The following is a 26,647-nucleotide window of genomic DNA, read 5'->3' as shown; positions in this document are numbered from 1 at the left end:
ACTCCTGTTTACCAGCAGTTTTCTATCTTGTGTGTGTGTGTTTAAAGAGTACCCATTAGCGATGCAGCACTGACTGGAGTCTTTTGGTCCTTCCATCAGAGGGATGTTGGCTGGCAAACTAAAATAGTAACCCTTATGTAACCGTGGCCTTTACCCGGTGAAAGGAGATGTCAGCGGCAGTTCTGCAGCATAATGGCTTCATAACTTTCTCAGAGTGCAACTACTAAGCAAAAACAAAAAAGGCATTATAATGAGAGAAAAATAGCTGTTTTTGTACTTACAGATATGTGCATGTCTGTCCTGCAGAAGTGCAGAAACTGTGCTACATTTTATTCAAAGAACAGATTTTAATTTTAATTATTTTGGATTGTTTGATGAAACAATGGCACTGTGCAGACTAGGGCTGCCACAAACGATTATTTTGATAGTCGACTAGTCACCGATTATTTTTGCGATTAGTCGACTAATCAGATCATCATCCATTGAACGTAAAAGTACAGCTTATTGCACCAGCAGCATCTGCTCTTATATAACTATCATTAGCTTACAGCTTTAAGTGTTTAAGGTCTGTGCTAACTAAAAATAAAGACAAGATGATAGTTAATTGAATTCTAATTAAATGTGCAGATTGTTTCGGTGGAGTTTAATAAACTCAGCCGATTTACTCAGGAACAAATAAAATACTGAAAAAAGCCAAACAATAACATTTTTAAGTTATCTAAGTGACTTGTATATGTTTAACCTGAGTAGGGCGGTGGGTTTGAAAACGATCTGCCGGGAGTCCGGTGCTCTCATGGCCCCCGGCTAGCTATCGAGCTAGTGGGTAACAGACGTCTCCGAAAACGTCGGAGCACTTTTGAAAATATGCGGTGTCTTGATAAACTGAGCAGATATTTGAGGTTTACACAGCTACATTCTCGCCTGAAAATATGTTAAACGTTTATTTTGTGACCCAGAAAGAATAATAAGAGTAATATTAAAACTAACTAGCTGCCGCCATTGTTGACAACTGCGCTGGGCCGCGCTATGAATTCTGGGACACAGTTTCTTCTTCTTCGGGGTTTAACGGCAGCTGGCATCCTTGTACATGCAGTGCTGCCATCTTCTGTTTCAGTCCATTATTACACTCTTAAATCCTACTACTTATTCCTGCTTTTGTGATCTTACAAAGCTTCAAATGACGCGTCGACTATTAAATCAGTCGTCGACGATTTTGATAGTCGACGTAATCGTGACTAGTCGACTAATCGTGGCAGCCCTAGTGCAGACACAGTATGTTCCGGCAGTTCTTTGTTTGACTGCCTTTAACCTCTGAAAGAAACTGTACTCTCTTAGGATTTTGCAGATTGCTTTTAAAAAAAGAAATCTCAATTTTTGGAATTACCATGGCTACTGGCAACCACATAGCCTCCGCTGGGGCCTCAGCATTCGCTCATTTAGGGCCTTACAGCACTAGAAGTGTGCACTGACGCCCTGTTTGAACTGTCATTCATCAGGCTGACAGTGGAAGACTTTCATAAAGAGAAAAAAACAATGAGTGGAAACCAAGGAAGTCGGGGTTGGGGGCTGAGGGCATGCCTGGCAGAGTGATAGAGGGACATCTGCTGTGCCTCACTTGCCCTCTGTGGTTTCTGGCCTGTCATATTGACCAACAGCAACGCTACAGGGGACTTCTTTACATTCATAGTAGTGCTGTTGCTTTTCTGCTCTTCTGTGACTAATTGTTGATTTTTTCTTACACAGAAAGGTAAAGTTAATGAATTCCTCTATTTTGTAATTTTGTTTCTTTGTTCTGCTTCAGAGATGCATGCAGTAGTTGTAGACTTAACAGAACCGACCGAGAAGCATGTCAGAAATTGCAATTCAGGGAGGAAAACTTCTTCTTTTTTCTTCGAGTTGACCACCCAGCTCAAACTGTCTTGTTAGATTTGCTTCACTCGATTTATTCCTCTGACTATAAAATGCTGGTGTGCAGTTTCTTACCCTTTCTAGGAAAAGCTGCTACCAGTCAGAGCATCTATGCAGAAAAATAAACCCTTATGCAATCTCCATCCCTGTGTACCAATATTTCCCTAAGGTAACTTGACAAAGATTAATCTGTGATTGTGAAATCCGAGTGTCCATTCAATAAAGTTTACAGATAAACACGTATCCCGTTGCAGGATGAAGCCTCTGAAGGAAGCTTTTAACTTGTTTCCTGTGGAAACTCAGTGTTATTGTTGCATCTTAAGTGTGTGCCGTCCTCCAGGAAAAAGGTCTCACCGATCAAGTCTGCCCACTGACAGTTCTCATTTCACCAGGTGAAAACCCCAACCTACTTTACTACATACACAGATTTTATAATGCCATTCTGTGCAATGTAAGACTCACTCACACACACACACACACACACACACACGCAGATGTGAACACAACATGCCGTGGCCTACTTTTTGAGCACCTCTGTTGTAATCCTATCCACGACCAGTGAATAGAAGCGGTGTGGGAAAGCCTTAACTACCATTGTACAGCAGGAGGGCTGAAAGAAAAGGAGGTTGGAGAGGCTCTGCGGGATGGATTTAGTCGCCATCTTGGAAGTGGTTAATTAGCTTGTACTCCGCATTCCTATCCAGTGAGATTAAGCTGTGTCAGCGTATCATGCAAGTGTAGGCAAACATACACAAACAAGCATTTACGCATTCCCCGATAATTACAGTCAGACCGATTCTCAAGCATTTTGTCCTGAAGTGGGCTCGCACGGACGTGAAGGTCTGCCTCTCACTTCTTCAGTTCCAGAGATGGTAATGAGGGATCAGGTGGCAGCGCTGGATACTTGCTCTGAGCGGTGGCAATGCAGATGTTACCTGGTGGCTCTGCACTTCCCTCTGTGAACCAGCTGTGATGGCCAGCTGCCCACTTCGCCAAGGCCTTGGCAACTCCCCAGATGTCTGACCCAGATAGACACTCCAAGAGAGGAGAAGAACACACACACAGGCGCTCTCTATGATACACGAACACACACTCATTTGTACACCTGCGTAGGAGCCCATCGCACAGAGATGCGTGCGCAGTCCCACCAGAGCAGGCGATGAAGGATAGTTGGAGTTTTTATGGCTTATTTTTGGGGCTGTTCTCAAACTTTCCTGATGCAGCAATGTTTCCCCGTGTCTTAAAAAGTTCCTCTGCGAGGCAGTAGCTTGTAGTTTAACGAGTTCAAATCTTGCAACAGTTTGCACGTCGGATAAAAATAATAGAGTAACTGTCAGCAAGTATTTTTCTTCATTTCCCACGATGGTATCCAGTGCATACGCAAAAGGAGAGCAAAGATCCCGCAAAAAGCAGCATGTTTAGGAAGAAAAAGAACTGTATGCACAGATCCTGGAAATGTTAAGCTCAGAATATTAAGCTGAGTCAATACAGAATGTCACAGAGTCATTTATCAGTATTAATACGTCAGCTCTTTGACTGATTGTGTGTCAGTTTGTTTGAGCCCTAAAAATAACAACTTCCCCACATGACTGCTCTCTTTTGCTTGTACAAGTAGTGATTGTTGTTCGTGTTCTCTGGTTCACCCTCTGACGGTTGGAGGCTGGAGGTCATTTTTTTCTGTAACCGTATTGGCACCCTGAAGCTAAACTAGCTTTAATCGCCTACATTTATCAAAACTTTAAAGCTTCGTTTGACAGCGTTGTGTTTGTAACAAAACAGTTTCCCAAGTACTGCTCTTCAGAAAAGTGAAGGCAACACTTCAACAACTTTTACTTTGATTTTTTGGGGTGATTTTGTGTTCAGCCTTCATTAGCTTGGCGATTCTGGATTCCTCTGCTGAGAACAACATGGTGTAAAACTAGTCTTGAACCGTAATATTTCATTATTCAAGATGTGTTGTATGATTTAATCGCTGCCCCTTTTGAGCAGTATATATTTTATAACTGCTTTTAGCATTTTGTTTCATTCCCTTGCTGCTAACCGTCGGTGCTGGTCTGTTTCCTTGAGCTGCTCTTTGGTGTCTTTCATCCTGTGATTAGAGAAACTTTGACTCCATCAACTAAGTTACTTATCGCCATAAGATTCTGTGCATATATATTATTTTATGCACAGTATTTTTTATTTTCCCGCACTACCACATATGTAATTTAATTCTTTATTTAAAACAATATTGTCTTTATGGAGCCGAAGCTGGCACTGTTGTTCAGTGCTGCTCGTTGATGCAACAAACCTTTAGTAAGACTTTAGTTTGAAGAGATTTTTTATTCACTTTTTTGTGTGAATACTTGAAATGTTGTTACAAGTTTCCATTGTTCCAGCCATGAAAACAAATCAAAGCTACTTTAATTAACCACGAGGGGTGTAAGATCAGAAAATCACAAAATACTAAATACTGCAGATAACAAAAGAGCCGTCGAGGCTTTTCATCTGTGTGCTGACTAAAAATTCCTTGAAAACTGTGGGTGACCGTGCCTGCCCACCTTGGCTCTTCTTTGTGTAATTGTAGGTGTTTTTCTGCAGGGATGTGTGTGTGCATGTGTGAGTGTGAGTGCAGTCATTATTCTCAATGTCACACTGCATTGCGGTGCAGTAAAAACACTTTGAGTGAGTGAGTACGCGAGCGTGTGTTATATAGTCGGCCCGAGAGCTTCGGTGCTGGCTGATGTGACGGTCTTACTGGAATTCAGATTAGGTTGACAATTACACATCCTTTTTTCTGTGACCTCCAGTTTTTTTTCCTATAAGACAGGAAAGGGAAGTTTATGTTGTCGACATGGCACGCAGCAGGGTAGAGAGATAAATAGGCTGAGAGAGCGAACTTGCTCGTCATAGGAGAAAATGCTGATGGAGGAGGAGAAGGAGGACGATTCGAGTGAGGAAAAAAGTTCACCGAAGAAAGAAAGCAGACGAGATGTTCTGTTGGAGATTGTGAGAAACAAACTTGTGTGTTTATGTGTGTGAGGGGGCAGAAAGTGTGCGTGGATAGTCTCCGGTGCACTGCTTATCATCACATCAATTTACAGCTAAAGCATCCTTGAGCATCGGTTACAGGATCCACTGCTCATCGTCAGTAGTTTGAGCTACGCTGCCCAATAATTTGCGTTGACATCTCGTGACTAAAGTAGGCGTGAAGTTCACGCAGGGGTATCGCAGCTGTGGCTTCCACGACGCTGTGATCTGACCTATCTACAATATTCCCAAAACACAGTCATAAGCAGCTTACCTGCATCTGGAGCTCAAACACATAACTTGCTATTTTTGTGTGTGTGTGTGTGTGTGTGTGTGTTTCTGTTGCACGGTGCAAATCTTTGAGGACTTCCCTGAGATTGTTGTCATATTGTTGCCTGCAGCAGCTCAGCTGAGCCAGAGCTGACACGAGAAACGACATGACAACTGTGGAACCAAATCAAAATAGCTCGGCTTTATTGGTATTCGGTCGGGCACCTTGTTTAAGCCAAATCAGACTGGAGGAGCGTGGGCGTCGGAGGAGACGTGATGCATTTTGTCACAGGTTCTGATGTGTGTGTAATGACATCTGCCTCGGTGTATATTTGTTTTGAAATATATATATATAGTTTGCACCCTAGAAAATGGAGCACGGCACCTAATAAACAGTCATCTCAGCCTGCCCTTTGAAAGCCGCCTTTGTGGCTTGCAGTCTGCTGCCCTTCTCTCACTCTGGTTGCTTTTGCCCTTCAGGTATATATCTTGCCAGAAGGGCAAACACAGAGCCACCCATTGTTCTCCCCGTTCTAACGTCGACCGCACACACAAACACACGCGTGCAACTGCTGGTCGAGCTCCAGACGAAAAGCCCAAAGCCACAAGCAGTGGAGCGGATGTGTCCCAGGCAAAGAGATTGGATGCCTGGGTAAGCAGTGGACCACACCCGGTAGTGGGAGCTGATGGTAGGCTTGGGAACTAGAGGAAACTCCCATAGTAAGAATAAAGTCATTCCTATTTACGGGCCTTCTTATTTAGAGAAGAACCAGACTCCCGTTTCATGAGCTGAGCAGTTAAATATAGGAGCTGATAAAATGATTTTTTTTAAATCCAGTGAGTATTTAGAGTTTTGGAAGCTGCTTGAAGTCAGAAGATTATTTTAGCTATCTGGTTTGTTTATAGAGAATTCACGAGCTGTTGTGTGGTACTTGGTAGATGTGTGTGTTCCTTTATGTGTATTCCCTCACATTAGGCTCTAATTTTAGCGAAGGCAGCCACCTTCTCATTTGGCTTCTCCTTCTCGCTCATCTCTGCTCTCATCTTGCCAGTATTTTTGTCTCTCACTAACAGCACAGTGTTTTCACTCAAGCTTGGTGCTATCTAGCTGATGCTGGTGAGGTTTGCAGCGGCGTGTCGTGTTTTTACCTGAATTTGAATTTTTCCCATACAATACATGCAGTTTTTTTGTCACTGTGACTCGCGCTGTTGGCGAAGGTGAAGAGGCCGTTTGGCTCCTCTGATGCACATGGAGCTACCAGCTGCTTTGTCATCTGCTTCAGTGGAGGCTCATCAGAAGGGCACAACAAACATGAAAGTTCAGGGAGTCCCCTGCAGACTTGACATCCATTTTCTTGGATCTGACAAGCGCTTCATCAAGTCGCTGTAAACATGTAGGCAGTTTTGTACAGTAACATGTCCGATATTGTAAATGTGCTGGATTTCGTGAAGCCTCGGGATAGACACCCTATCGATGGTGGGATGTGATCCTCAAATGAATAAAATGGATGTTTATGTGAAACGTCTGTACAGTGTTGTGTTAAATCGCACAATTTAAGACTGTTTAATTTATTTGGATTTGACTCTGTTGCTTGGACGTAGCTTCTGTTTCTCAAAAGTCAAGCCAGCATGGAAGTGCCTTAAACCTGCATTTGATCTTAAGAGCACCAGATGTCGATCGCTGCGGTTGCAAAAAGGCCTCTGGTCCCCTCTGGTCTCTGACATGAACACTGTGAACATCTGCCTGATGAGTTTATGGGCTCGGTCACTCGTTTTTAGTCACATTGAATTAAAAAACGTAAACTTTATTTGTAAAAAAAACATCGGTTATCAAAGCGTAAGCCAATGAGCAAGCTTTCATCTGTTTTCTTTTTACTTCAAGATAGTGACGTGAAAAACGCTCAAAGTTTCAGAAACCAGTGACGGACACACAGGCTTCGGTCCAACCATAAATCATCTAATTTATGTGTTGAGGTTCTTATTTCCTTAAGAGGAACATAAGGAAATATGTGCAGTCTAACAGTGGCGGCACAGATGGGAATTTAAGTGTTTATGTTTAAATCAATATTTTAGCAGTTTATTCTTCATTAGCTGTGGATTATTATGGGTTGTCCCTCTGCTGTTGTTGTTATTTTTGTTTGTTTTTTATTGTTTGTTTTGCTGAGAACTGCGTTCAGGTTTAACAAGCAAAGAGCTGCCACCATGACTGGGACTCCTAAATTAATTAACCACCCCTGGCCAGCATTCATCTTCTGGTTATTAAAATGTAGAGCGCAGGAGCATTCCCCGTATTCACACGGTGGAAGAAGTGGTGGAAACAAAAGCCAACATCCTGCTATTGTTTTGGAAGGACAAAAAGCTGAATTCGGGGTGCACGGGTGGGTTCGTGCAGATTAAGTACCTGTTCAGCATGAGATGTGGTGTTAATGACTCTGCAGGACTCCGGTGCATTTTTGCAGTTATAAACTGTGGTAGAGATTACAGTAAGAACAGTAAAATGACAACAAAACACATGATGTGTTATATATTTCAAGTATACTTTATTTTTACCTAAATTGTATTTATATAGTGTCAAATTGCAAGGTGAAGACACTACAGCAATGCAGAGAAAACCCCAACAACCCTCTAGTGAGTACTTGGTGACAGTGGGAAGGAAAAACTCCTTTTTAACAGGAAGAAACCTCCAGCAGAACCAGACTCAGGGAGGGGCAGCCATCAGTCATGACCGGCTGAGGGTGAGGGGAGGAAGACATGCTGTGGAAACAAGTCACAGTAAAAACTGTTATGATTACAGCAGCTGTACTGTAAGCTTTATTATGCTGCCAGTACTGTAGTTTTACATAGAACCTGGTCACAGTGTAGGAGTATCGAGTGTAAACTCAGTTATATGATCCATCACAGCCTTCTCGTGCTAGCAGCTGTTTGATGGACTACTCAGTCTCTGTGGTGGCCAAAATACATCACATTGTAATATTAATATGAATTCTAGTCCTTGAAATTTATCTTTTTTTCATGTAAAAAAAAGCTGATAAACAATAACAAGCCATGCTTGAAGACCCACGCTGCCAAATATACACGTATAGCACTTTATCTTCTTGCATTGTGAATTCTGGCTGAGTGTTTACAGGCCTGGCATGTGCTCTCCTGAGGCGTCTTCTGTTGAGCATCACAGAATCCTCCCCCTAGAACAGCGCTCACAACATCGATCTGAATACAGAGGACAGGAACTCAGAGCTGTGCAACATTTTTGGAGTCACACTGATTTAAAAAAAAAAAAAAAACTAAAAAAACAAGTTTTGCAGAGTTTTCACCAAAAAATGTTAAAAATGTTCCCACATAAGTTCACTGCATTTAGCATGTGGGCAGGCTGCTGGCTTCGTGTCTGTGCGACTTTTTTAAAGTGCTGGCAGTCGCCCTGCGCATGTGTCATTTGTGTTGTCTTAGTCAGCACCTTCTGCTCCAGCTTGTGCTTTTTAAACTCAAGTTGTTCTTCTTCTTCTTCCACGCACCGACACCTGGGACAGGTGCTGGTGTAAGAGAGGCGGCCTCATTGATTAAGAGATTTGAGTTTCCTTTATGTGCAAGCAGAAACCGTGAGGTGATTTTACACCCAGCATGCTCATCAAAGCAAAGATAAAAGAAAGAAAATCAATGATTCCCTCTGTACATGTTCCCTGTGTACATACAGCATCATAATAACATTCATGTCACAGTGCTGCCCTCTGCTGGGCAAATAAGAAAAGCAAAAACATTTCCAGGCTGTCATCGTGGAGAAAACTGCACATGGTGATCCAGCTTTTATCTCCCATGAATTTTTTACAGGCAGGCGCGCAATCAATCTCAATACGACACACGCATTCAATTAAATGCATTAATTAAAATGTGTGTGTGTGTGTGTGTGTGTGTGTGTGTGTGTGTGTGTGTGTGTAGTAGCAAGAAAAGGTAGGTCAGCAGGAGGGGTAGCTGCTTAATGGCTTATCAGGACCCTGGCTAGACTGTGTGTGTGTGTGTGTGTGTGTGTGTGTGTGTGTGTGTGTGTGTGTGTGTGCGTGCGTGCGTGCGTGTGTGTGTGTGTGTGTGTGTGTGTGTGCGTGTGTGTGTGTGTGTGTGGCCAGCGGTTACTGAGCCATTGACCTAATTTTTGGCTGAAGACTGAGAGTTGAGGTTTACAGTCACGCACTCCTCATATCACACGCGGTCGACTGATTTTCTGTTTCTCTTTCATAAACCTTTTTCCCCCACGCTGAACCTCTCAGACTTAATTATTGTCCCTGTCAAGCCTATTGAACCGCCCGTGTTATTCTCCATGCACCTTCTGCCCCCGACTCTATTGATCAAAGGGCTCCAGTAAGAGGACGTCCTCTGAAACCCCCCACCCCCACCTCGTCAGTCTACTACAAATCTCACACACCATCTCTCCTTCTCTCTCTCCTTCTTACCAAACTGTTCACAAGATGAGGTTTAGGGAGTGTTACTTTTAGGAGCGTGACTTCCTCACAAGGCAATGAAGCTGCGCTCCTTCTGCCTGGACATTTTTCATCTGACTTCACATTCAGGTATTCAAGCGCCGCAGAACACGCTTTAATCTCTGCGTTAGGTTTTCACTTGGTTCTCCACACTGACGTAAGATGACTGCTTCAGTGCAAAAAGATAAAAAACATTGGCAAACTTTAGGTTTTCAAACAGAGAGTGAAGAAAAAAAACAAGCACAGCTTTTCTAGATAACTCATCAGCATCTGAGGGCCGCACTCGGAGGTTTGTGTTTTCTGTTTTTCTCCGGATGTTGATCAGTCGGGTAGCTCATTGGTTTCCTTTTGCTTTGAACTAGCTTGTTAGCTCGATGGCTTTTGGTTTGGTTCCAGGTTTTAATGAGGCATGCTGATGAATGCCAATGAGCGTACAGTGTAAATGTAGTGTGTTGACATACCATTTGACCGCTTTTTGAGATGTCCATCTTAGTGGGTGTTCGGTTAGATTGCACTGCACAGTGTAGATCTTTTTCAGCATCATTGTTGTGACTAATTATGGAATAATTAAATTAATAATAGGACAAGTTGGCTAGTTAGTAAAGCAGCTAGACTCATACTGAACTCTACATCCCTGGAACTGTCTCTTACGTTTAGATGAACAGCTTCAGAATGACTTGGGGAAAACAAAACGTAAAAAAAGGTTCCCATTGAGTTTATTTTTAGAGCTTTGTGCTTTGTAGTGTTCTGTGAGTGCACGCATGAACCAACAGATGGGTTCACCACAGTAGCCTGGATTTTGTCCCTGTAAAACTGTTTAAGAGGTTGTTTTTGTCAATGATCGTGTTTCTCCGTCAAACCACAGCGAAGGCCACCAGGAGTTCGGCTGTTATTTGAGTTTGGAATGCCTTTAAATTCAACCGCAAAGTACTGGCTGCCTAACCACAGCCTCTTTCCCCTTGTCCATTCAGTATGTGCTCCAAATGCCAAGAAATAGAGAGAGAGAGCGGAGGTTGAAGTCTCTGCTGTGGAACAACATGTGCCTCTGCGGAGCGTGCACGCAGTCTCTTCTGGCCTGTCTGCAGCTCTTTGCACAGTCGCTGTAAACAGAAAACACTGAAGGAAGCGGACTGACTGGTCTCCCGTTCAAAAAAACAAAGCAAACAGAAAACAGTCACGTAGCCGGCCTGTCGTGGTGAAACTTGGCCAGCTGGAGTTATGCTTGGCTTGTACACAGAAGCATGAATGAAATTGCGTCTGGAGTATATTTACGTTCACCGTTTTTCTTGTGCAGGCCTCTTTGCCCCACATTTCTGCTTTGTTGTTTGTTAGCATGTCATTACCTGCCTTTCATCCATCCACTCATGTATCCATCCATCCATTTGTCCATCCATCCATCCATCTACTCCTTTGTCCATCCATCCATTCATCCATCCACTCATCCATCCATCCATCCATCTGCTCATTGTTCCATTCATTCACCCATCCATCTACTCATTCATTCATCCATCTATCCATCCATCTACTCATCCACCCATCCATATTATTAACCCTTTTTTTGTACCCGGGGTCATGGAGAGGCGAGCTGCCTTCCTGCTATGACACAGCAAACCACTGCTGGCCAAAAGTGATAAATCAGTTTTAAGCTTTTATATTGAGCCGTGACACAAGAGTCTCACCTGCTGTAATCAGCCTCCCATGTTAAAAGAGCTTACTTTGGGATTACATTTTCATTTTATGTTTTATACGGGCGGGTTTCTCTTGTCTCCTCACCTTTTCTCTCTCCCTCTGGCCTCCTTTGCTTTATGTACTCACTCACTGGGTTTTCTCTGTATCGATTGTTTTTTCCATTCACCCTCCTTCACCTGTTACGTGTATATTTCTCTCCATTTTTTGTTTAGTCATTTTTAGTTTGGTGGACATCATAGAGCAATAATATACCAAAGCTAAAGCTTAATTGCGATGTCTTTTTTTAATCCTTGTCTGTGATGACCCAGCACTCATAGAGCAGTGTAGGTCATGTAGCAGTGTTTCAGATGGAGCCTTTCAGTTGGCCTTTACTAGTAGCTGATATTAGCCATTCACAGATATATTGGATAGAGTGATGTCAGAGATTTGCTGGGTTTTGTTTGTTTGTTTGTTTGTTTGTTTGTTTTTTTGAACAGAACAAAAAAAACCCTGAATTGTCTACAACGCTCTCAGAGCTTAGCCTCACACATCCAGTACCTTTTGGACTCTAATATCACATTGTACCTCCCATCATTACACATTACATATCGCATTATATCATTACATGTATGACATTACATTTTTTCTTATAATTTTTGCCTTACCGTTATATACTTTATATTAAACTGGACTCTTCATTAAGTGCACCTTCCTTGTACTGGCTCAGGCCCCCTTTTGCAGTCAGAACTGGATTCATTCTCTGTGTCATAGATTCAAAAAGGTCCTGGTCACATTCCTCAGATTTCTTTCCACATTGTCATGACAGTATCACACAGCTGCTGCAGATTTGTTGGCTGCACATCCACAATGTGGCTCTCTCATGCCACCATATATCAAAGGTGCTCTATTTGCCCAACATCTGGTGACTGTGGAGGACATTTGAATACAGTGAACTTGAGATGATTTGAGCTTTGTGACACGTGACATCCAGCTGGAAGCCTCCATGGGGGAGGGTTTTTTTTTATCTTGTTATAAAGGAATGAACATGGTCAGCAACAACACTCAGGTAGGCTGTGGCATGTAGATGATGTTTAGTTGATAATAAGAGGACCAGCAGCAGCAGCCTGAACTGTTGACACAAGGCAGGAGTGGTTTCCAGTGTGGTCTGCTGTAGGCCATCAGCCTCAAGGTTAAGAGATGCTGTTCTGCATACTTGCTGTAATGAGTGGTTATTTTAGCTACAGTTGACTTCTTATCTGCTTGAAACAGTCAGGAGAAATATCTCCTCATCAGGACGTGTTGACAGTGTCTATGTACTGAAAAGTTGCTGGTGTGTAATTGGCTGATTAGATATTTGCATTAATAAGCACTTGTACGCATGCATACCAAAGAAAATAAAAGCTGTTAATAGAAAATATTAACATATTGAAGGGGTGAAAATGGGGTGATTGTTTATTAACGTTCCAGTTAATAAACAATCACACGAGGTAGTTATTAATTATTCAAAAAAACTGACAACAGCATCAAGAACACACATGCCGTTCCACATTTATCTGTAGGCATTAGCAGCCAATTTAATGGCTGACAGATTTAGCAGGTTGTCTGGAGCATTGACGTGATCAGGCTTTATTGTGCTTGGCTTATTTATCCCTTTATAATAGTGAATGAATAATGCTAACAGGATCTGCCTTATCTGATTACCCACTCAGACGTTTTCATGCAGTCAGTCTTTACATTTTTACATTGGCATGTGAGATCAGCGGGTTTAAGCTTTGTAGATTATTTGGTTTCACCAGTATGATTTTTCTCCTCCAGCCGTTTAAGAAACATATTAAAAAACCACGCAGCTGACCACTTACCGTTCCTGCAGTCTAAGATAAGTGATCTGTGTACCAATTACAGGGATCACATTTCCTTATAAGGGCGTAGTTTTTGCCAAATAAAATATCAGGAAGCCTTGAAACAGTCCAGCGACTGACAAAATTGTGTTTTTTAGCTAAATGAATGGGATCAGGCACCTAAGCCCATGTTCCATCCAAAGAGTGGCTCTAGGTAACCATCCAGGAATTCTTTGGAACAATGTGGGGAAAGATGAGCTGATGTGGAAACGGCTAATTTGAAAGAATGAGTCCAGCATGTGCATATTTCCTTGTTGTCTGCCACTAACTTGGTTGCACTGCGTCTCTAAAAGAGCTTTGGCAGACACTTCTTGGTCAGCGCTGTCGTTTAGTAAAGTGTTCTCTGTCTCTCCTGCAGATTTTACCGGTCACAGACTGCACGGCAGCCACAGGTAAGTGTTTTTGCCGTTTCCCTTCCTTCCTTTCTTTGTCTGTCTCTATACTGAGTTTGTACCCAGGATAGAATTGTATTACATTTGTCAACAAAGCTAACATAACTTTGCGCTCCCATCATAAGTGTTGTTTGATTTTCTGTGGCTTAAAAAAGTGGTTTGGGCCCAGCAAAACTGCAATTACACGAGATGGCCACTAGAGGGAGGCAGAGTACTTCTTTCTAAGTTCTCACCCTCTCAAGTGGTGAGCTTGCTCGTTATTGGGGAATACAAAAAATATAAATCTTAAAGAAGGAGACAGTTGGGTATGATGACAAGTAACGGATGATTTTAATATTGCAGTTGTAACTTTTTTATATGAGCTTATTTTAATGTCATATGTTTGAGTGTGTTGTGTGTGTTTGAGTGTGTGAGAGAAACGTGAGAGGATGTACTGGAGATGCATTGAGCCGACACTCTTACTTTCACTGCAGAGGGAATATAGTTAAACATAGACTCTTATTACACTCACACAGCACAGAAAGCTACGGTATGATGAACTGGTAAGCGGGTGGAGGAAGTCGGTGGATGACATTGGCGTCGCTTGTAGGATGTGTCAGTTACTTTGAGCTGGGATTACACAGGTAGAGAGTTTGCCTTTGGTCTGTGTGTTAATTCTTATCCATATGAAAACATGAGTCTCTCTCCTCAGCTTGTCCCCTCCTCCTCCACTCCATCGCCTCCCCTCTCTGACTACTGATAGGGCAGACATGGAGTCAACAGAGGAGAGAAGCAGCGAGGAGGAAAGGGAGGGAGGGATGGAGAGAGAGGGAGTTTGGATATGAGGGAAGGACTAAAGTAGAAACAAAGAAACGCTGCAGGTGTGTGGAGTTGAGCGTTCTTCATGTCAGTAGCTTGAAAACAGCGGTGCACGGCTTGTGAAGCGGACGAGGGCGAAGGTTGAAGGGCAGGTAGACCACGTGTGTGAGTTCAAGTTTAATTTGCTCCAGTTTTAACGAAGCGCTCAGCCAGAGTTAGGCAGCCGTTTAGTGGAATTTCTAGTAGTGTGCACCAAGTCATGGCCCTGCTCACCAACGGCGCACAGAGTCTGGGCTCCTATTACTGCCTGATCCGACGCAGGTTCAAGAGGAGGCGCAAGAAACGCTCCGAACGCAAAGGTAACCCACAGAGTGGAAGTTCCCAGACTGAGACTGATGCTGAGCTGGCTTATGTAGATCAGCAGGAAGAGAAACATTATTCACTTGATGTAATAAATCATTTACTCTCACTTTTCTGTCAAATTTTAAATTAGTAACATCACCAGAGTGCTGTGAAATCCCTTCTTCTTTCTCGGTTGCAAACAGTCAGTGTGCAGAATGTAGTTTTTCTTTGTTTCTGTTTCCGTGCATTTGTGTTTAATTTAAGCTTAAACTGTTTCTCCGGAGTTGAATTTTTAAAATCAAGCACGCCTTATTAACTCACCTGCTCCGACGAAACTCGATGCGTGATTAGATTTCAAATGTGTTTTTAGAGCAGTGACTGTTCCTCTCATTTTTGTGTTATGTCACAAACCAAACCTTTACATTTCTTTAAATATTTTTGCACTATATGCTTGCACAAAGTGTTAGTCAGCATGGAAGAAATTTCACACGTATACCTGAACAGTAAAACCAATCCTGCTCAATTCAAATCCTTCTTTTTATTGTTTTCAGTGTTTACCTTTTTATGAACATACAGGAGAGAGCAGCATTTATAGAGAGCGCATTAGAAATCGTTCTTCTGTTGTTGTATAATGTGACTGTCCTCTTGTTTATTATTTATTCTTTTTTTTCTTAGCGTAATCTGAATCTGAAATTGGAGTTTGTCCTCCCTGCGTAGTTCACCGAACGTTTCTGAGGAATTATTTAAATGCATTTGAAGCAGATAGGCGGCTTCTTCCCTGCCCTGTATCTCATCCTCCCCCGCTCCCTCTCTCTGGGTGAGACAGGTCCGCGTCTCTGTGTAATTGAAGTCGAGTGACGGGAGCCCCGGAGGCTCCGAAGCTTTTCTCCCCTGAGTTTGCTGCTCTGCTCTGGGGATTAGCCTAACAGCAAAGGTAGTAATTACTTAGGTGGCCACAGCTCACTGGCAGTATTAGCCATGTCTCAGCCACTTGCTTTGACACCCACCGCCCTTCGCACCCCCGCCCTGCTCCCCTCACCGAGTCAAGTTCATTCATCCAGAGTAAATCCACCACTGCTGATGCTGCATTTTTAGCCTCCGATTTGCACACTCGGGCCCCGCTCGCGCACAGTGACTCCGTCCATCAGTATTACACAGGTCTGTTTCCCGCCTTTCGCTCTCCCTTATCACCACGGAAATGAAAGTGGCACTTTTTTACACCAGACTGAGGAAAGCGACGACTAAGCAGAACTTTGGGCCAGTGTTGCCCTGCTTGCTCTTAGTCAGCTCTAATGCCCTGAACTGGAAGCCTCCCGATAAGTTGCTTAGTTCTTGAGTTCCTCAGAGTGTCCCACGGGTTAGCGGCTAATGCTAGCCGAGATGAGCTTATAGGCTCACTGGCGACAATCATCTGACAGCGATTCAAGCAAACCTCACTGCTCGGTTTCCCCGACAGCGAGGGCCGAATCGTCAGAGCACCTCCATGAAGTGGAGCGTCCGTTTTAAGTAGATCATTGTCTTCCACACGAAGGCTTCCTTCTGTCAATGCAAGCACCGATTAGGGTCAGCCGCATGAGTGCACACGTGTCTGTGACACTAACCCACACTGACACTCCAGCTCTGAAGGAAATATCACGTCTAAATCCCCAGTTTTGGTAAAAATGCATTTTTTTATTTGGAGAAAAAGTGTAACAGGAGACTGTCGTTAAACATTCATTTCAACAGCAAACACAGTTTAAAACGCGCCCCCACCACACCTACATGCACTGACTCCTCAGCTGTCATTACACAGTTCGTGTCTACTTCTTGTGCGGCGGTTTTTTACACCCTCAAACCTTTTCACAGCAGACTTTTGGACTCGTCACAGAGGAACTTGATGGCGTTTGACCTTAACGCTGGCTCTGCGCCACTGTCAGTGTAAAGCATGTAAGTGTGACAGACGGCTGAAACTGTTGAATATAACTGAGCCAGTTTTGTTATTTATCTGTAACAAATGTAAAAAGAAATGCCCTGCTGAGGAGGTCTTATACAAGTCCTTTCAGTTTGTGACTGAGTGAGTGTAGGGATTTACATGAGCTCTCTGGACTCAGCCACATAATAAGATGGATAAACCTGTAATTTTCCCCCACAAGTGCAACAAAGCTCATTGAAGACTGAAGTAAAGTGTTTATCGTGCAAAGTCTGCACACACTGAGAAAAGTCTTTTTAGTCTAAATGACAGAAAACCCCTTCATGGTTGTCTATTGTTGCCTCTTAATGATCCTCCTGTAGCTCGGTTTCAAACGTACGTTCTGCTTCTGTCGCTCTAAAGGTTCGACTTGCATTCAGCACACGGTGCTATCTACTTTTTTTTTGTTGAGAAGAAAAGAAATTGAATTGAATTTGTGCTCTAATGACGCCCGGTGTCGTTTTCTACTGGAATTTGTAGACAGTATTGCATAAAACACAATAATATTACAATGTATAAGTAAGGTCTGCATCCAGTTTAAGTGCTTACATTTATTGTGTGACGTGAACGCTGGCTGCATTGGTGCATCTGCTGAAATATGTGCAGTTGCAGGTATGTAGCAGTGCCTAGTTGAGATTAAGCTCTCTAATAACTGCTTTGCTGTGGGGTCAGGAATAGTTTAGTCTGATTCTATAAACTGATTTAATGAAACCTTAAAATAATATGCAGAAATTTGTGTTTTCAGATCTTTATTGTTGACAACATCAACTAAGTGGGGAAGCTCTCTTTAAGCTAAAAAACATAGACAGTCGGTGCTCAGTATGTTAGCAGGCGTTCTTTATCTTCAGTCATTTTATTCTTATTTTTTATTTTCAATAAATGTGTCGATGCTGTCAGGAAACTTTACAGGTGTGAAGCTGAGATCAAATGAAGGCTCAGTTTGGATGTGTGATCAGACTATAGGTAATAAGTCAGTAATGAGCCCGGAGTGCTGGTGGGTGTGAATTACAGGCATTTCAGCTGATTCTGGTAATTCTGTAGCGAGAGGACTTTAATGAATGTTAACAGACACACCTGTGATTTTTTCCACAGTCGCAACTCAAAATGTCTGCGGTAGAAATAAATCTGCAGAACACATTTGTTCTTTATATCGTATTGATGTGTTGTATTTCTTGGTTATTTTTCGCGGCAAGCAGCAGCTGGAGACGCACACCGTAGAGCTCATATTTACCTATAGCATTACTACTCACCATGTAGATGTCCCTTTGCTTTGTAAGTGAATACAGTGCACAGTGACTTTCAAAATGCTGAACTTAAGCATATCTTCCAAGTGATAAGTTCTTCAATGCATCTCTCATAAATGTGCCAAGCCATGACACTCGCAGACGATGCTTTCCAATGGGCCGTATATGAAATATGGAAAATGGGGAACAGAGGCCTTTTTCTGCCGTGCCAGCAAAATCTCCAAAATGAGCTTTTGCAACTTGAATAGGGGGGCAGAGGGGGGGTTCTGCACTGCCTGACGCCTGCTATCCATCGCAGTGGAAGAGACTTTGCCTGCAACGCCACTCGTTTCCTCTTAGATAACCTTACGTCCTCTGCACGAAGACATTCTTCTCCTGCTTTTTATACCGTCATTTACCGGCATCATCTCTTTTAATTTTCCCACTACTTGTTTTAAAATGAGTAACTCTCACTGCCATTTATAAAAGTCACTATCCAAATACTAAGCGTGCGTTCTTAATGATTTCCTTTTAGATTCATCTAAGCTGCGTGTGCACACAAAAGAATTGATTTACAACCTGCGAAAAACCTCCGACAAACTGATTAACATTTGACAACGGTGGCAGAGGAATTCAGATAGGAAACGCGATCGCATCCATTTACCTAACAATAAAAAGAAACTGTTGATTATGAGCGGTGCCTCATTTAGCGCCACAAACACAGCAGCACTCTGTCACGATAAGAAATGAGTTGTGTCTGCCTGTCTCAGTGTAATTAGCTTTGATTAGCATGCTACTAATGACTGTAACGGCATGACATTGTAGTGCGCCTGCACAAGACGCCGAGGTGTGTTTAACAGGCGCAGAGACACTTCACAGCCCCAGAGATGCATGCACGGATTTGCGTCGGCTCCCTTCATCACCTCCCAGAAAAACTCCATTAGTATAGATTCAGCTTCGCCTTTCATTTAAATGATATGGATAGTGAAATGTTGCTTTTGCAGCTGGTTATTCTGCTGCTTCCATGTCATAGGTGTAGAGGAATTTCTTTTGAGGTAATGGAACAAGACGTAGTGATGAAAATGCGATTTTGCCAACAAATGTGTTATATGGAAATCTTTGCCAGCAATACGCGCTGTGCTTAATTTTAAACATTAGATTTGTACCACATGTAGCGCTCCATCGCAGTTCATATTGCTTTGTGTAAAGGGCCTTGGACTGTACATCTGTCCTCCCCCATTCTCTTTCCTCCCACCTCTCTCATCCTCTTAGGGATGTATAAACACGTTCTCCCTCCCTTTGTCACCTGTCAGGACCTTTTTCATTCAGCAGAGGTTTACAACCTCGTCCTCTCCCGAGTGTCCGTCAGTGCTACCTCCCTGCTTGACTATACCGAGCATGCGGTGTAAAAATTCAACTGCTAGATGACAGGAGAAATCTGCATTTATTTCCAGACCTCCTCATCCTCATATAAACACACAAACACATTCACCGCTCTCTCCAGGATCCCCTAACCCGGCCTTGAATGTGACAAACGGTGTTAGGTTTGAGCGCTCTGGGCGTCCAGGCGAGGAGAGCAGAAGGACGGAGGAGAGGCTTGTGCGAGGGGTGAGATGGAGAGGCTGGAGCAGGGAAAACAAGTGATAAATTTCAGAAGTAAACAGCTGCGAAGAAAAAGGAACCACCGGTGAGTTCTTACTGCTCTGTAGGATGTTCTTGAACTCCTGTTAAAACTTTTCTTGCCTTAGTTGTTGGTTTTTGTCGAGCTTTGTCCACAGAAACTTTTTAAATCATTTTAGCCGTTTCGGCAGTCGTTTAATTTTCATCTATGTTATCAACACTTGATGTCAGTGTAGAAACTCTGACATACAGCAGATAGACACGGGCGTTTGTGTCTGCGTGTGAGTCCCCTCCTACCTGTGTGCTCTGTTGGGTGCTTGAGCATTGAGCACAGCAGTGGTGGTCCTGTGTGCCGGGCATGCTCACACGCCCACGCCTTCGCACACTTCCAGACACACTCAAACATACACTCCCTTCCCCACAGGCGCTCGGTACCTATGCTGTGTCATAAATCAGAGCTGTCAAATAGATTTTACAGCTCCTAGTGAAAAGAGGAGAGGCAGCCACCCAACAACCTTGAAAAGATGGAAGAAAGCAAAAGTAGAGAAGTTTTATTAATATGAAACCTGATACCTGGACCTAAGGAATCTATAAAAGACTGACAGCACAGTTTTTCACCCAGTGCACATACGAAGCAAACTGAAAGTATCTAGGTGGTGTGAGCATGATGTGTTACCACGGTGACCACTCCATCTATAAAAGCACTGTGTGCAATGAGTCCATATGATGGTATTTACGGTTATTGTGTCTTTGGCGGACTTTGGCTTCCAGAGTTGCTGCCAAAAAAGTTGTTTAGAGCTGGCAACCAGCCCGCTGGGGATGGGTGGGTGGGGGGGATTTACTGCTGCGCTTGGGTAACGTACCCACCATACCACGCACTCTAAGAGCGACGGGGCTGCGTCGATGCAGCTTCCTACACTTTTGCTTTCACTGTGGTGCTGCTTAGAAGAGACGGGCACACTGCAGAGTTTCACTGTGACTCGTAGCACGAAGAGAAAGCAAATTATGGTAAATCTTTAAATATAACATGGAGGATATTGACGATGATAATCAGCGATCATAAGCAGATACAGGTTTAGAGGGCAGACAACCACAGAGTACTGTAGTCCCAGACTGATTGGGAGTGGTTGCTGAAGGATGCTGGTGATCGCAAAAAGGGGTACGGTGCTGCCCCAAAAAACTTGTCTGCAGTTTGCTTTGGAGACGGCGACTTGTCTGCAGACATCAACAATCAAAGCAGTCACAAGGAGGTTTGTGGTCCAGCACTGACAGCCAGCAACCTCCAACAGTCACTCAGCAACCAGTCAGGGTGGTTGTCAGTGGGTCACTGAGCGGTCTGTAGGGCTGTGTGAGTGAAGCCTTAGCTGAACAGCTAAAGGTAAACAGGCCCATCTCAACATTATGTTGTTTTATTATTATACTGTTAGGTGGGTGTGTAAAGATTCACTCGGACTTATTAAAAATCCAAATTTCATGTGGGAACTAAGATCAGTAATTTAAGTTTTTTGAAAGAAAAAAAACCCCACATACAGTGATAGTAGTTAGTGACCATGCTTGTGACCCGTGCTGTGAAATGTGAGGATGTAACTGAGGAAATAATTACAGAATCAACTGCTGTTGAATTTTGATGGTTTACTGTAGACAGGCTGGGCGCTGTAAAATACTTAAAAGCAGTCTTGTTAATGGAATAATAACCACCAAAAATCACGAGTAATTCATCGGGGAGCTGTTAATCCATCCAGTAATGATCAGTGTAATAATAGCAATAACAAAACATGCCGGGGCAAAGATTTGTTGCGCTAATGATCTGCCATAGGTTAATTTTTCCATGCTGTTTATTATGAGACCAAAGCAGTTTTATGATCCTGTAACCTCAGAGTTGTGTACTCGTGTTGTGTCAGTTGTTCCAGATAGCATTACTCATTCTTTAAGTGGGTATTTGATTCTTGTCTAAAAACTGGGAGGGAAACATGAAGCCCATTTTTTTACTATCCTCATCCAGGTGCATAAATTCCCCGATCGCTGGAGGCTCAGAGGACGTCAGTGTCCGAATGCCTGCCTCTTAATATGCAGAGCAGAGGAAAACATGTACATCCAGCAGCAGGGCTCGGGAGGCAAATCACTTCTGGCAGCCTAATTCACTGGTCATTAGAACAGCCAAATTGAATAATGGGCTCTGAAGTAAAGTGTGCATGTATGTGTGTTCATGTCCAAGTCTGTCTGATAAGGCAGGCAGGGCCATGTTGGGTGACCGTACTCTTGTGCCCCCTTTACCTTGGCCCATCAGTTTCAATCAGGCGGGATGACAGGCACTCCTCTTTCTCCCGCGACCCCTCTCCATTAGGCCACCGGCGCCCACACGTGTACTCCATTACGCTGCATTACCTGGTCAGTGCCTGGAGACATCACCTCAGGAAGCGGGAGAGGCTCGGGGCTGTACGGAAAAGAGAACCGATCCTGTTTCTATTAAGATTCCTCCTCATTCACTCTTCCTTGAGGTAATCACTAGCCTGCCAAAGTCTTATTCGGGAAAGTAATGGGATTGTGGGATGGCGACAGTAGCACTCACTTATCTAACTGCATACTTGGACAGTTAACAACGATCCCTGCTTTCCTCCTCCTGTCCCTCTCTAAATTTATTTTGTAAGTCTCATTTCTGCATCTATTCGTGGAAATGTTTTCAACCTCATGAACCTGTTTACTATAATATATGAGTTTAGATCTTGTAGGTAGTTAACATGCGACATTATCAAATTCAAGCTATAAAAAAGGAGTCAAAATGGAAAAACTTTGTTTTGGAATCTCCTCCTCATTTGAGCCGCTCCTTTTAGGGGTCGCCACAGTGCTGCCATCATGACCAATCACATGACCTCCCTCACTACATCTATGAATCTTCCTACTCTGGTAGCTAGGGCTGCTCAATTAATCGAATTTTAATCACGATTACGATCTGGGCTTTCAACGATCATTAAAAATGACTGAGCCGATTATTAGCCCCTCCCTCATTTATCCGCGACACCTTAAAGGCCGGTCCGTGAAAATATTGTTGGGCATAAACCGGTCCGTGGCGCAAAAAAGGTTGGAGACCGCTGATTAAGAGGACCCGAGGGAAGCTCGGAAAGCTAAGCAGAAGTTATTTGGAGAGTGACTGCCGTTGGTTGAAAAGAGAGTTTAAAAAAAAAAACTTCAGTGGTGTTGCACACTATTTTATATTATTTTTTTAAAGTCATTGTTAACCCTTTAAAGCCGGTCAGAGCAGCACGCTCCGTTTTGCGTAACTATTTTTAAATCCCTGTAGAACCTGAACCGTGTAAGCTAGCGCAATAATTTGTTTTGCATATGAAACCGGAGGAGTTGTACTTACATCTGATGCCATCAGCTTGTCCTCGGTCACGGTTTCCTTCCACATATAGCTTTGCAAAAATTGCATAAAAAGCGCTTGCAGGAACAAAAACATAATATTCCAGAAACACGTTTTGCCGTTCCTATCAGCTGTTCGTAACACTTCCCACAGTGAAATGATGCACCTGCTGTTTTCTTTGCAAATTTGCATCATAGGATTGTTTTTTGTTTTTCCTGCAGTATATAAAAATTGCTGTATCTCCAAAATAAAACTATGAAGACACTCAAAATAAATTTCCTGTTGTTGTAAACTATTTTTTGCAACTTTATTGTATTTAAAGTTTTGAGGGATAAACCTCTTAAATTTCTCCAAGTAGAAATATATGTAAACAAAACAAAAGCGATTTTCAATTTTTTTTGTAGTTTATTGCACTTTTTTGCAATTTATGTAATTACTATGGACTTAATGCATACATATTATTAAAATATGGGCTATAACAGTTGTATTGATGTATAGCAACTTGAAATGCTCCCACAAATGGCACTACAGCATATAAAAAAATAATATAAGCTCTGGTGGACTTGGTTCTATAGTAGGTCTTAAAGGGTTAAATAAATATCGTCAAATAATCGTGATCTCAATTTCAGTGAAAATAATCGTGATTATCATTTTTGCCATAATCGAGCAGCCCTACTGGTAGCTCCATGTTCAACAGCTCTGCTGGTGGATGCACCATCTCAGCCTCATCTCAGCCTCTTTTCTCGAACTTTGTCTCCAACCTGAGCTGTCCGTGTGCCAATGCCACCATCTCCAACTCGTACGTTCTACCTGGTCTCGCTACAATCTTGTAAACTTTCTCATGTTTTAGAATATAGAAATATGACCACAAATCAGGAAAGATGTGGGAAACAGAGGATTGCATTTAATGCCACGAGCTATCTTCACTGTTTATCTAATTCTGTGACCTGTTTTCACATTTAACTTGACGGTCTCAGATTTGCTGCGAGCACCTTTTACCACATGAGGGTGAGTTGGGTCGGCCTGATGTGGCTTGAAATGTGATTTCAGAATAACCGGAGAATCAGACACAAATGGAATGGATAGGGACGGTGGCGCTGCCTGGTGAGCCTATCAGTCAGTGTTAAGGCTGCTGAGAGGGCTGTCTCGTAGGCAGGCTCGCCTGCACCGACCATTTCCCATGGCCATTTGTCTCTGTCCACTTTCTTTCCCTATCCTTGCCCCCCCTTTTTTTCTTTTCATCTCTTCCTCCCCCTCGTCTTCGATTGCTCATTTTGGACTCTCAGCCTTGTTCGATCTGCTATTTTTTCTGGTTCTCTGCATTTTCCACACCACCACCACAACACTCTTGTTTTCCTTTGTTCCAAGTATTCCCCCCGGCAAACAAGTTGCTTTAGCAATCAAAACTAGTAACTGGAGTAGACCTGATGATGTTTCATATTTACGTCTATCACTGTAGTCCACTGAACACCTGATTGTAAGTAAACCATTTTTTTTTACACATGTTACTTTTGCAGCCCTCTAGAAATGTTTTCATCTGTTTGAGTTAAAAAGAAAAGATTAAACGAATCTGTCGGTTATTTACAGATTTTGCAGTTACTACACTTTCATCCATCAATTCAACGAAACATATTATTTTTGTATCAACTTATAAAGCTGATGATTATTGCTAAAACACTTCTCAGTCATTTCAGTAATTACTGTTCCAGCCTCGTTTCATTTTGGAGGATTACTGTTGCTCTTAATGATCAGCGGGGAAATTGATATCCTTCTAGCAGATGACTAGCAATGAAGCTAAATAATGTGTTCGCTTACATTTACTTTTCCTGTTCCTTTGATTACTTCGTATCAAAACAACAGCACATATCAGATATGTTCTTAATTAAGATTTACCAAGATAGCTTTGAATTCCCACCATTCTGTTGTACCAGACTGCAGCACAGCTCTCTAATCTTTCTGGCATTCGTTTTATTATGTGTCAAACTCAACACGGTGTGCCACCGCACAGCTGTAAACAGACTATATAAAGTCATTACGAGCAGATGTTTATTTCTGGTTTCCTTGGAGTTGGGAGCTGTTGGTGCCTATCTCATTCTCCACTTTATCTCGTGCCAGTTCTGTGCCGTTACATCTGTGGTTTGAACAACTGTTTATGTCCTTATTTGTCATGTTAAACACAGTCGGAGAAAAAGAAGATCTGTGACTAAATGAAAAGCCTAAACTATAAGAGAAGCTTTAGATTTTAAGATTTACAAGCCAACAATTAGCACATTTTGTAAACTTATTAAACATATGAACTCAAAAATCCTCATCAACAATCATATGATCGCTGGTGTTTTGTTTGTTTTCTCTGGATTATTGTCGGGGCTTTACCTTCCCGCCTTGAGGCAACTGTTGTTGTGATTTGGTGCAATATAAACAGGGCTGCACATAAGTGGTCCGCAGGTGCGCATTCGCTGAAAATAAAAATAAATAGAAGCGCACCAGATAAGAAGTTGCAACACGTGTTTGCGTACATACGATTTTCTGGAGGAGGACAGACAATTGTTTAGAACTCTTAAAGATGTCGAAGAAGCAAACTCCTTTAAGCAGTTACTTTGGTGTCAGAAGGAGTCCGAACCGCAAAAGAAACGCGTATTCTCAGAAAAGTGGTTGCAGGAGGTGAGTTGGCTTCAAAACGAGGAACGCACAGAGATGTGGTGCAGAATATGCTGTGAAAATCCCACTCTAGTGGACAAAAACACTGCCTTTTATATGTACGCAAACGCGCGTTGCAACTTCTTATCTGGCGCACGTCTTTTATTTTGACAGCGAATGCGCACATGCGGACCACTTATGTGCACCTCTGAATATAAATAAGATTAGAAGAGGGAAAACATGGAGTCCTCCAGACTAAAGAACAGAGGGACCATCTGGCTACTTATCAACGCCCACTTAAAACCCCCGAATTTTTGATAGTATGAGGGTGAATTAGTGCCTATGGGTCTGGCAGCTGGCACATCTGGAAAAGCACCATCGATGTTGAAATCTATATACAGGTTTTAGAGCAACATATGCTCCCATCCAGATAACATCTTCTTCACAGAAGTCCTTGTATTTTTCACCAAGGCAATGTTAAACCGCATACTACACCTTTTACAACAGCATGTCTTGTTGAGTGTGAGTCCTAAACTGGTCTACCTGCAGCCCAGAACAACTTTCACCAACCGAAAACATTTGGCACGTGAAATGAACGATAGAACACAGAAGCAGCTAGAGTCCTCCAGCAGCTGCTCTCGTAGGTTCCCAGATGTTTACAGACTGTCGTCGAAAGAAACGTGGGTGGTACACAGCAGTAAACATGGTCCCGTTCCACTTTTTTTGAGACATCAAGCTCAAAATGACTTTATTATTAGAGTTTGAACAAATATTAGCTGTAGCCTACATTATAATTTGTAACTTGTCTATTCATTGCACACATGAGGATGACTAAACCTTGGCTGAAATTTTAAACAAGCAGGGAAAATCTGAAATGCATCTGAAAACTTTGTGCAGTAATTTAGTCTTAGTGAATTATGCTTTCTTCTCATCTGACTGCGGCTGTACGTGAGCGTCGATTTGCTGATCAAAAGATGTTTTTGTGGTTCTGCGTAACTGATGTCAGCGCTCTGCAGTGAGTTGGCACCCAGAGGCTGAACAGTGAGTCCTTCTGGCCTTGATGGACACAGGAAACAAGCACGGCCATTTAACCGCAGCCTTCTCTCT

At 42.8% G+C, this 26,647-nt stretch overlaps 1 protein-coding gene across 2 annotated transcripts in view; it reads left to right on the top strand.

Annotated features, from left to right (window-relative positions):
• adarb1b (adenosine deaminase RNA specific B1b) overlaps window positions 1-26,647 on the top strand; it is a 126,479-nt gene that overhangs the window by 63,127 nt on the left and 36,705 nt on the right. The window contains exon 3 of one of the 2 annotated variants that reach the window (XM_085248590.1): window positions 13,578-13,611. Coding sequence is in view for 1 of the 2 variants with exons in the window: in XM_085248589.1 (XP_085104715.1) it covers window positions 14,669-14,768 (100 nt within the window). In the remaining variant the exon portion in view is untranslated. Of the gene's footprint in view, window positions 1-13,577; window positions 13,612-14,433; window positions 14,769-26,647 lie in introns of those variants that run through there. The other variant, XM_085248589.1, reaches the window with a different exon arrangement.

Source organism: Mchenga conophoros, linkage group LG16, assembly GCF_057382185.1.
Source record: "Mchenga conophoros isolate Kocher_MC1m ecotype Shallow Benthic linkage group LG16, M_conophoros_male_GT1.1, whole genome shotgun sequence".
NCBI classification, from domain to species: Eukaryota; Metazoa; Chordata; class Actinopteri; order Cichliformes; family Cichlidae; genus Mchenga; species Mchenga conophoros.
The sequence above is the reverse complement of the archived record's forward strand: the minus strand, read 5'-3'. Positions and strand labels throughout refer to the sequence as shown.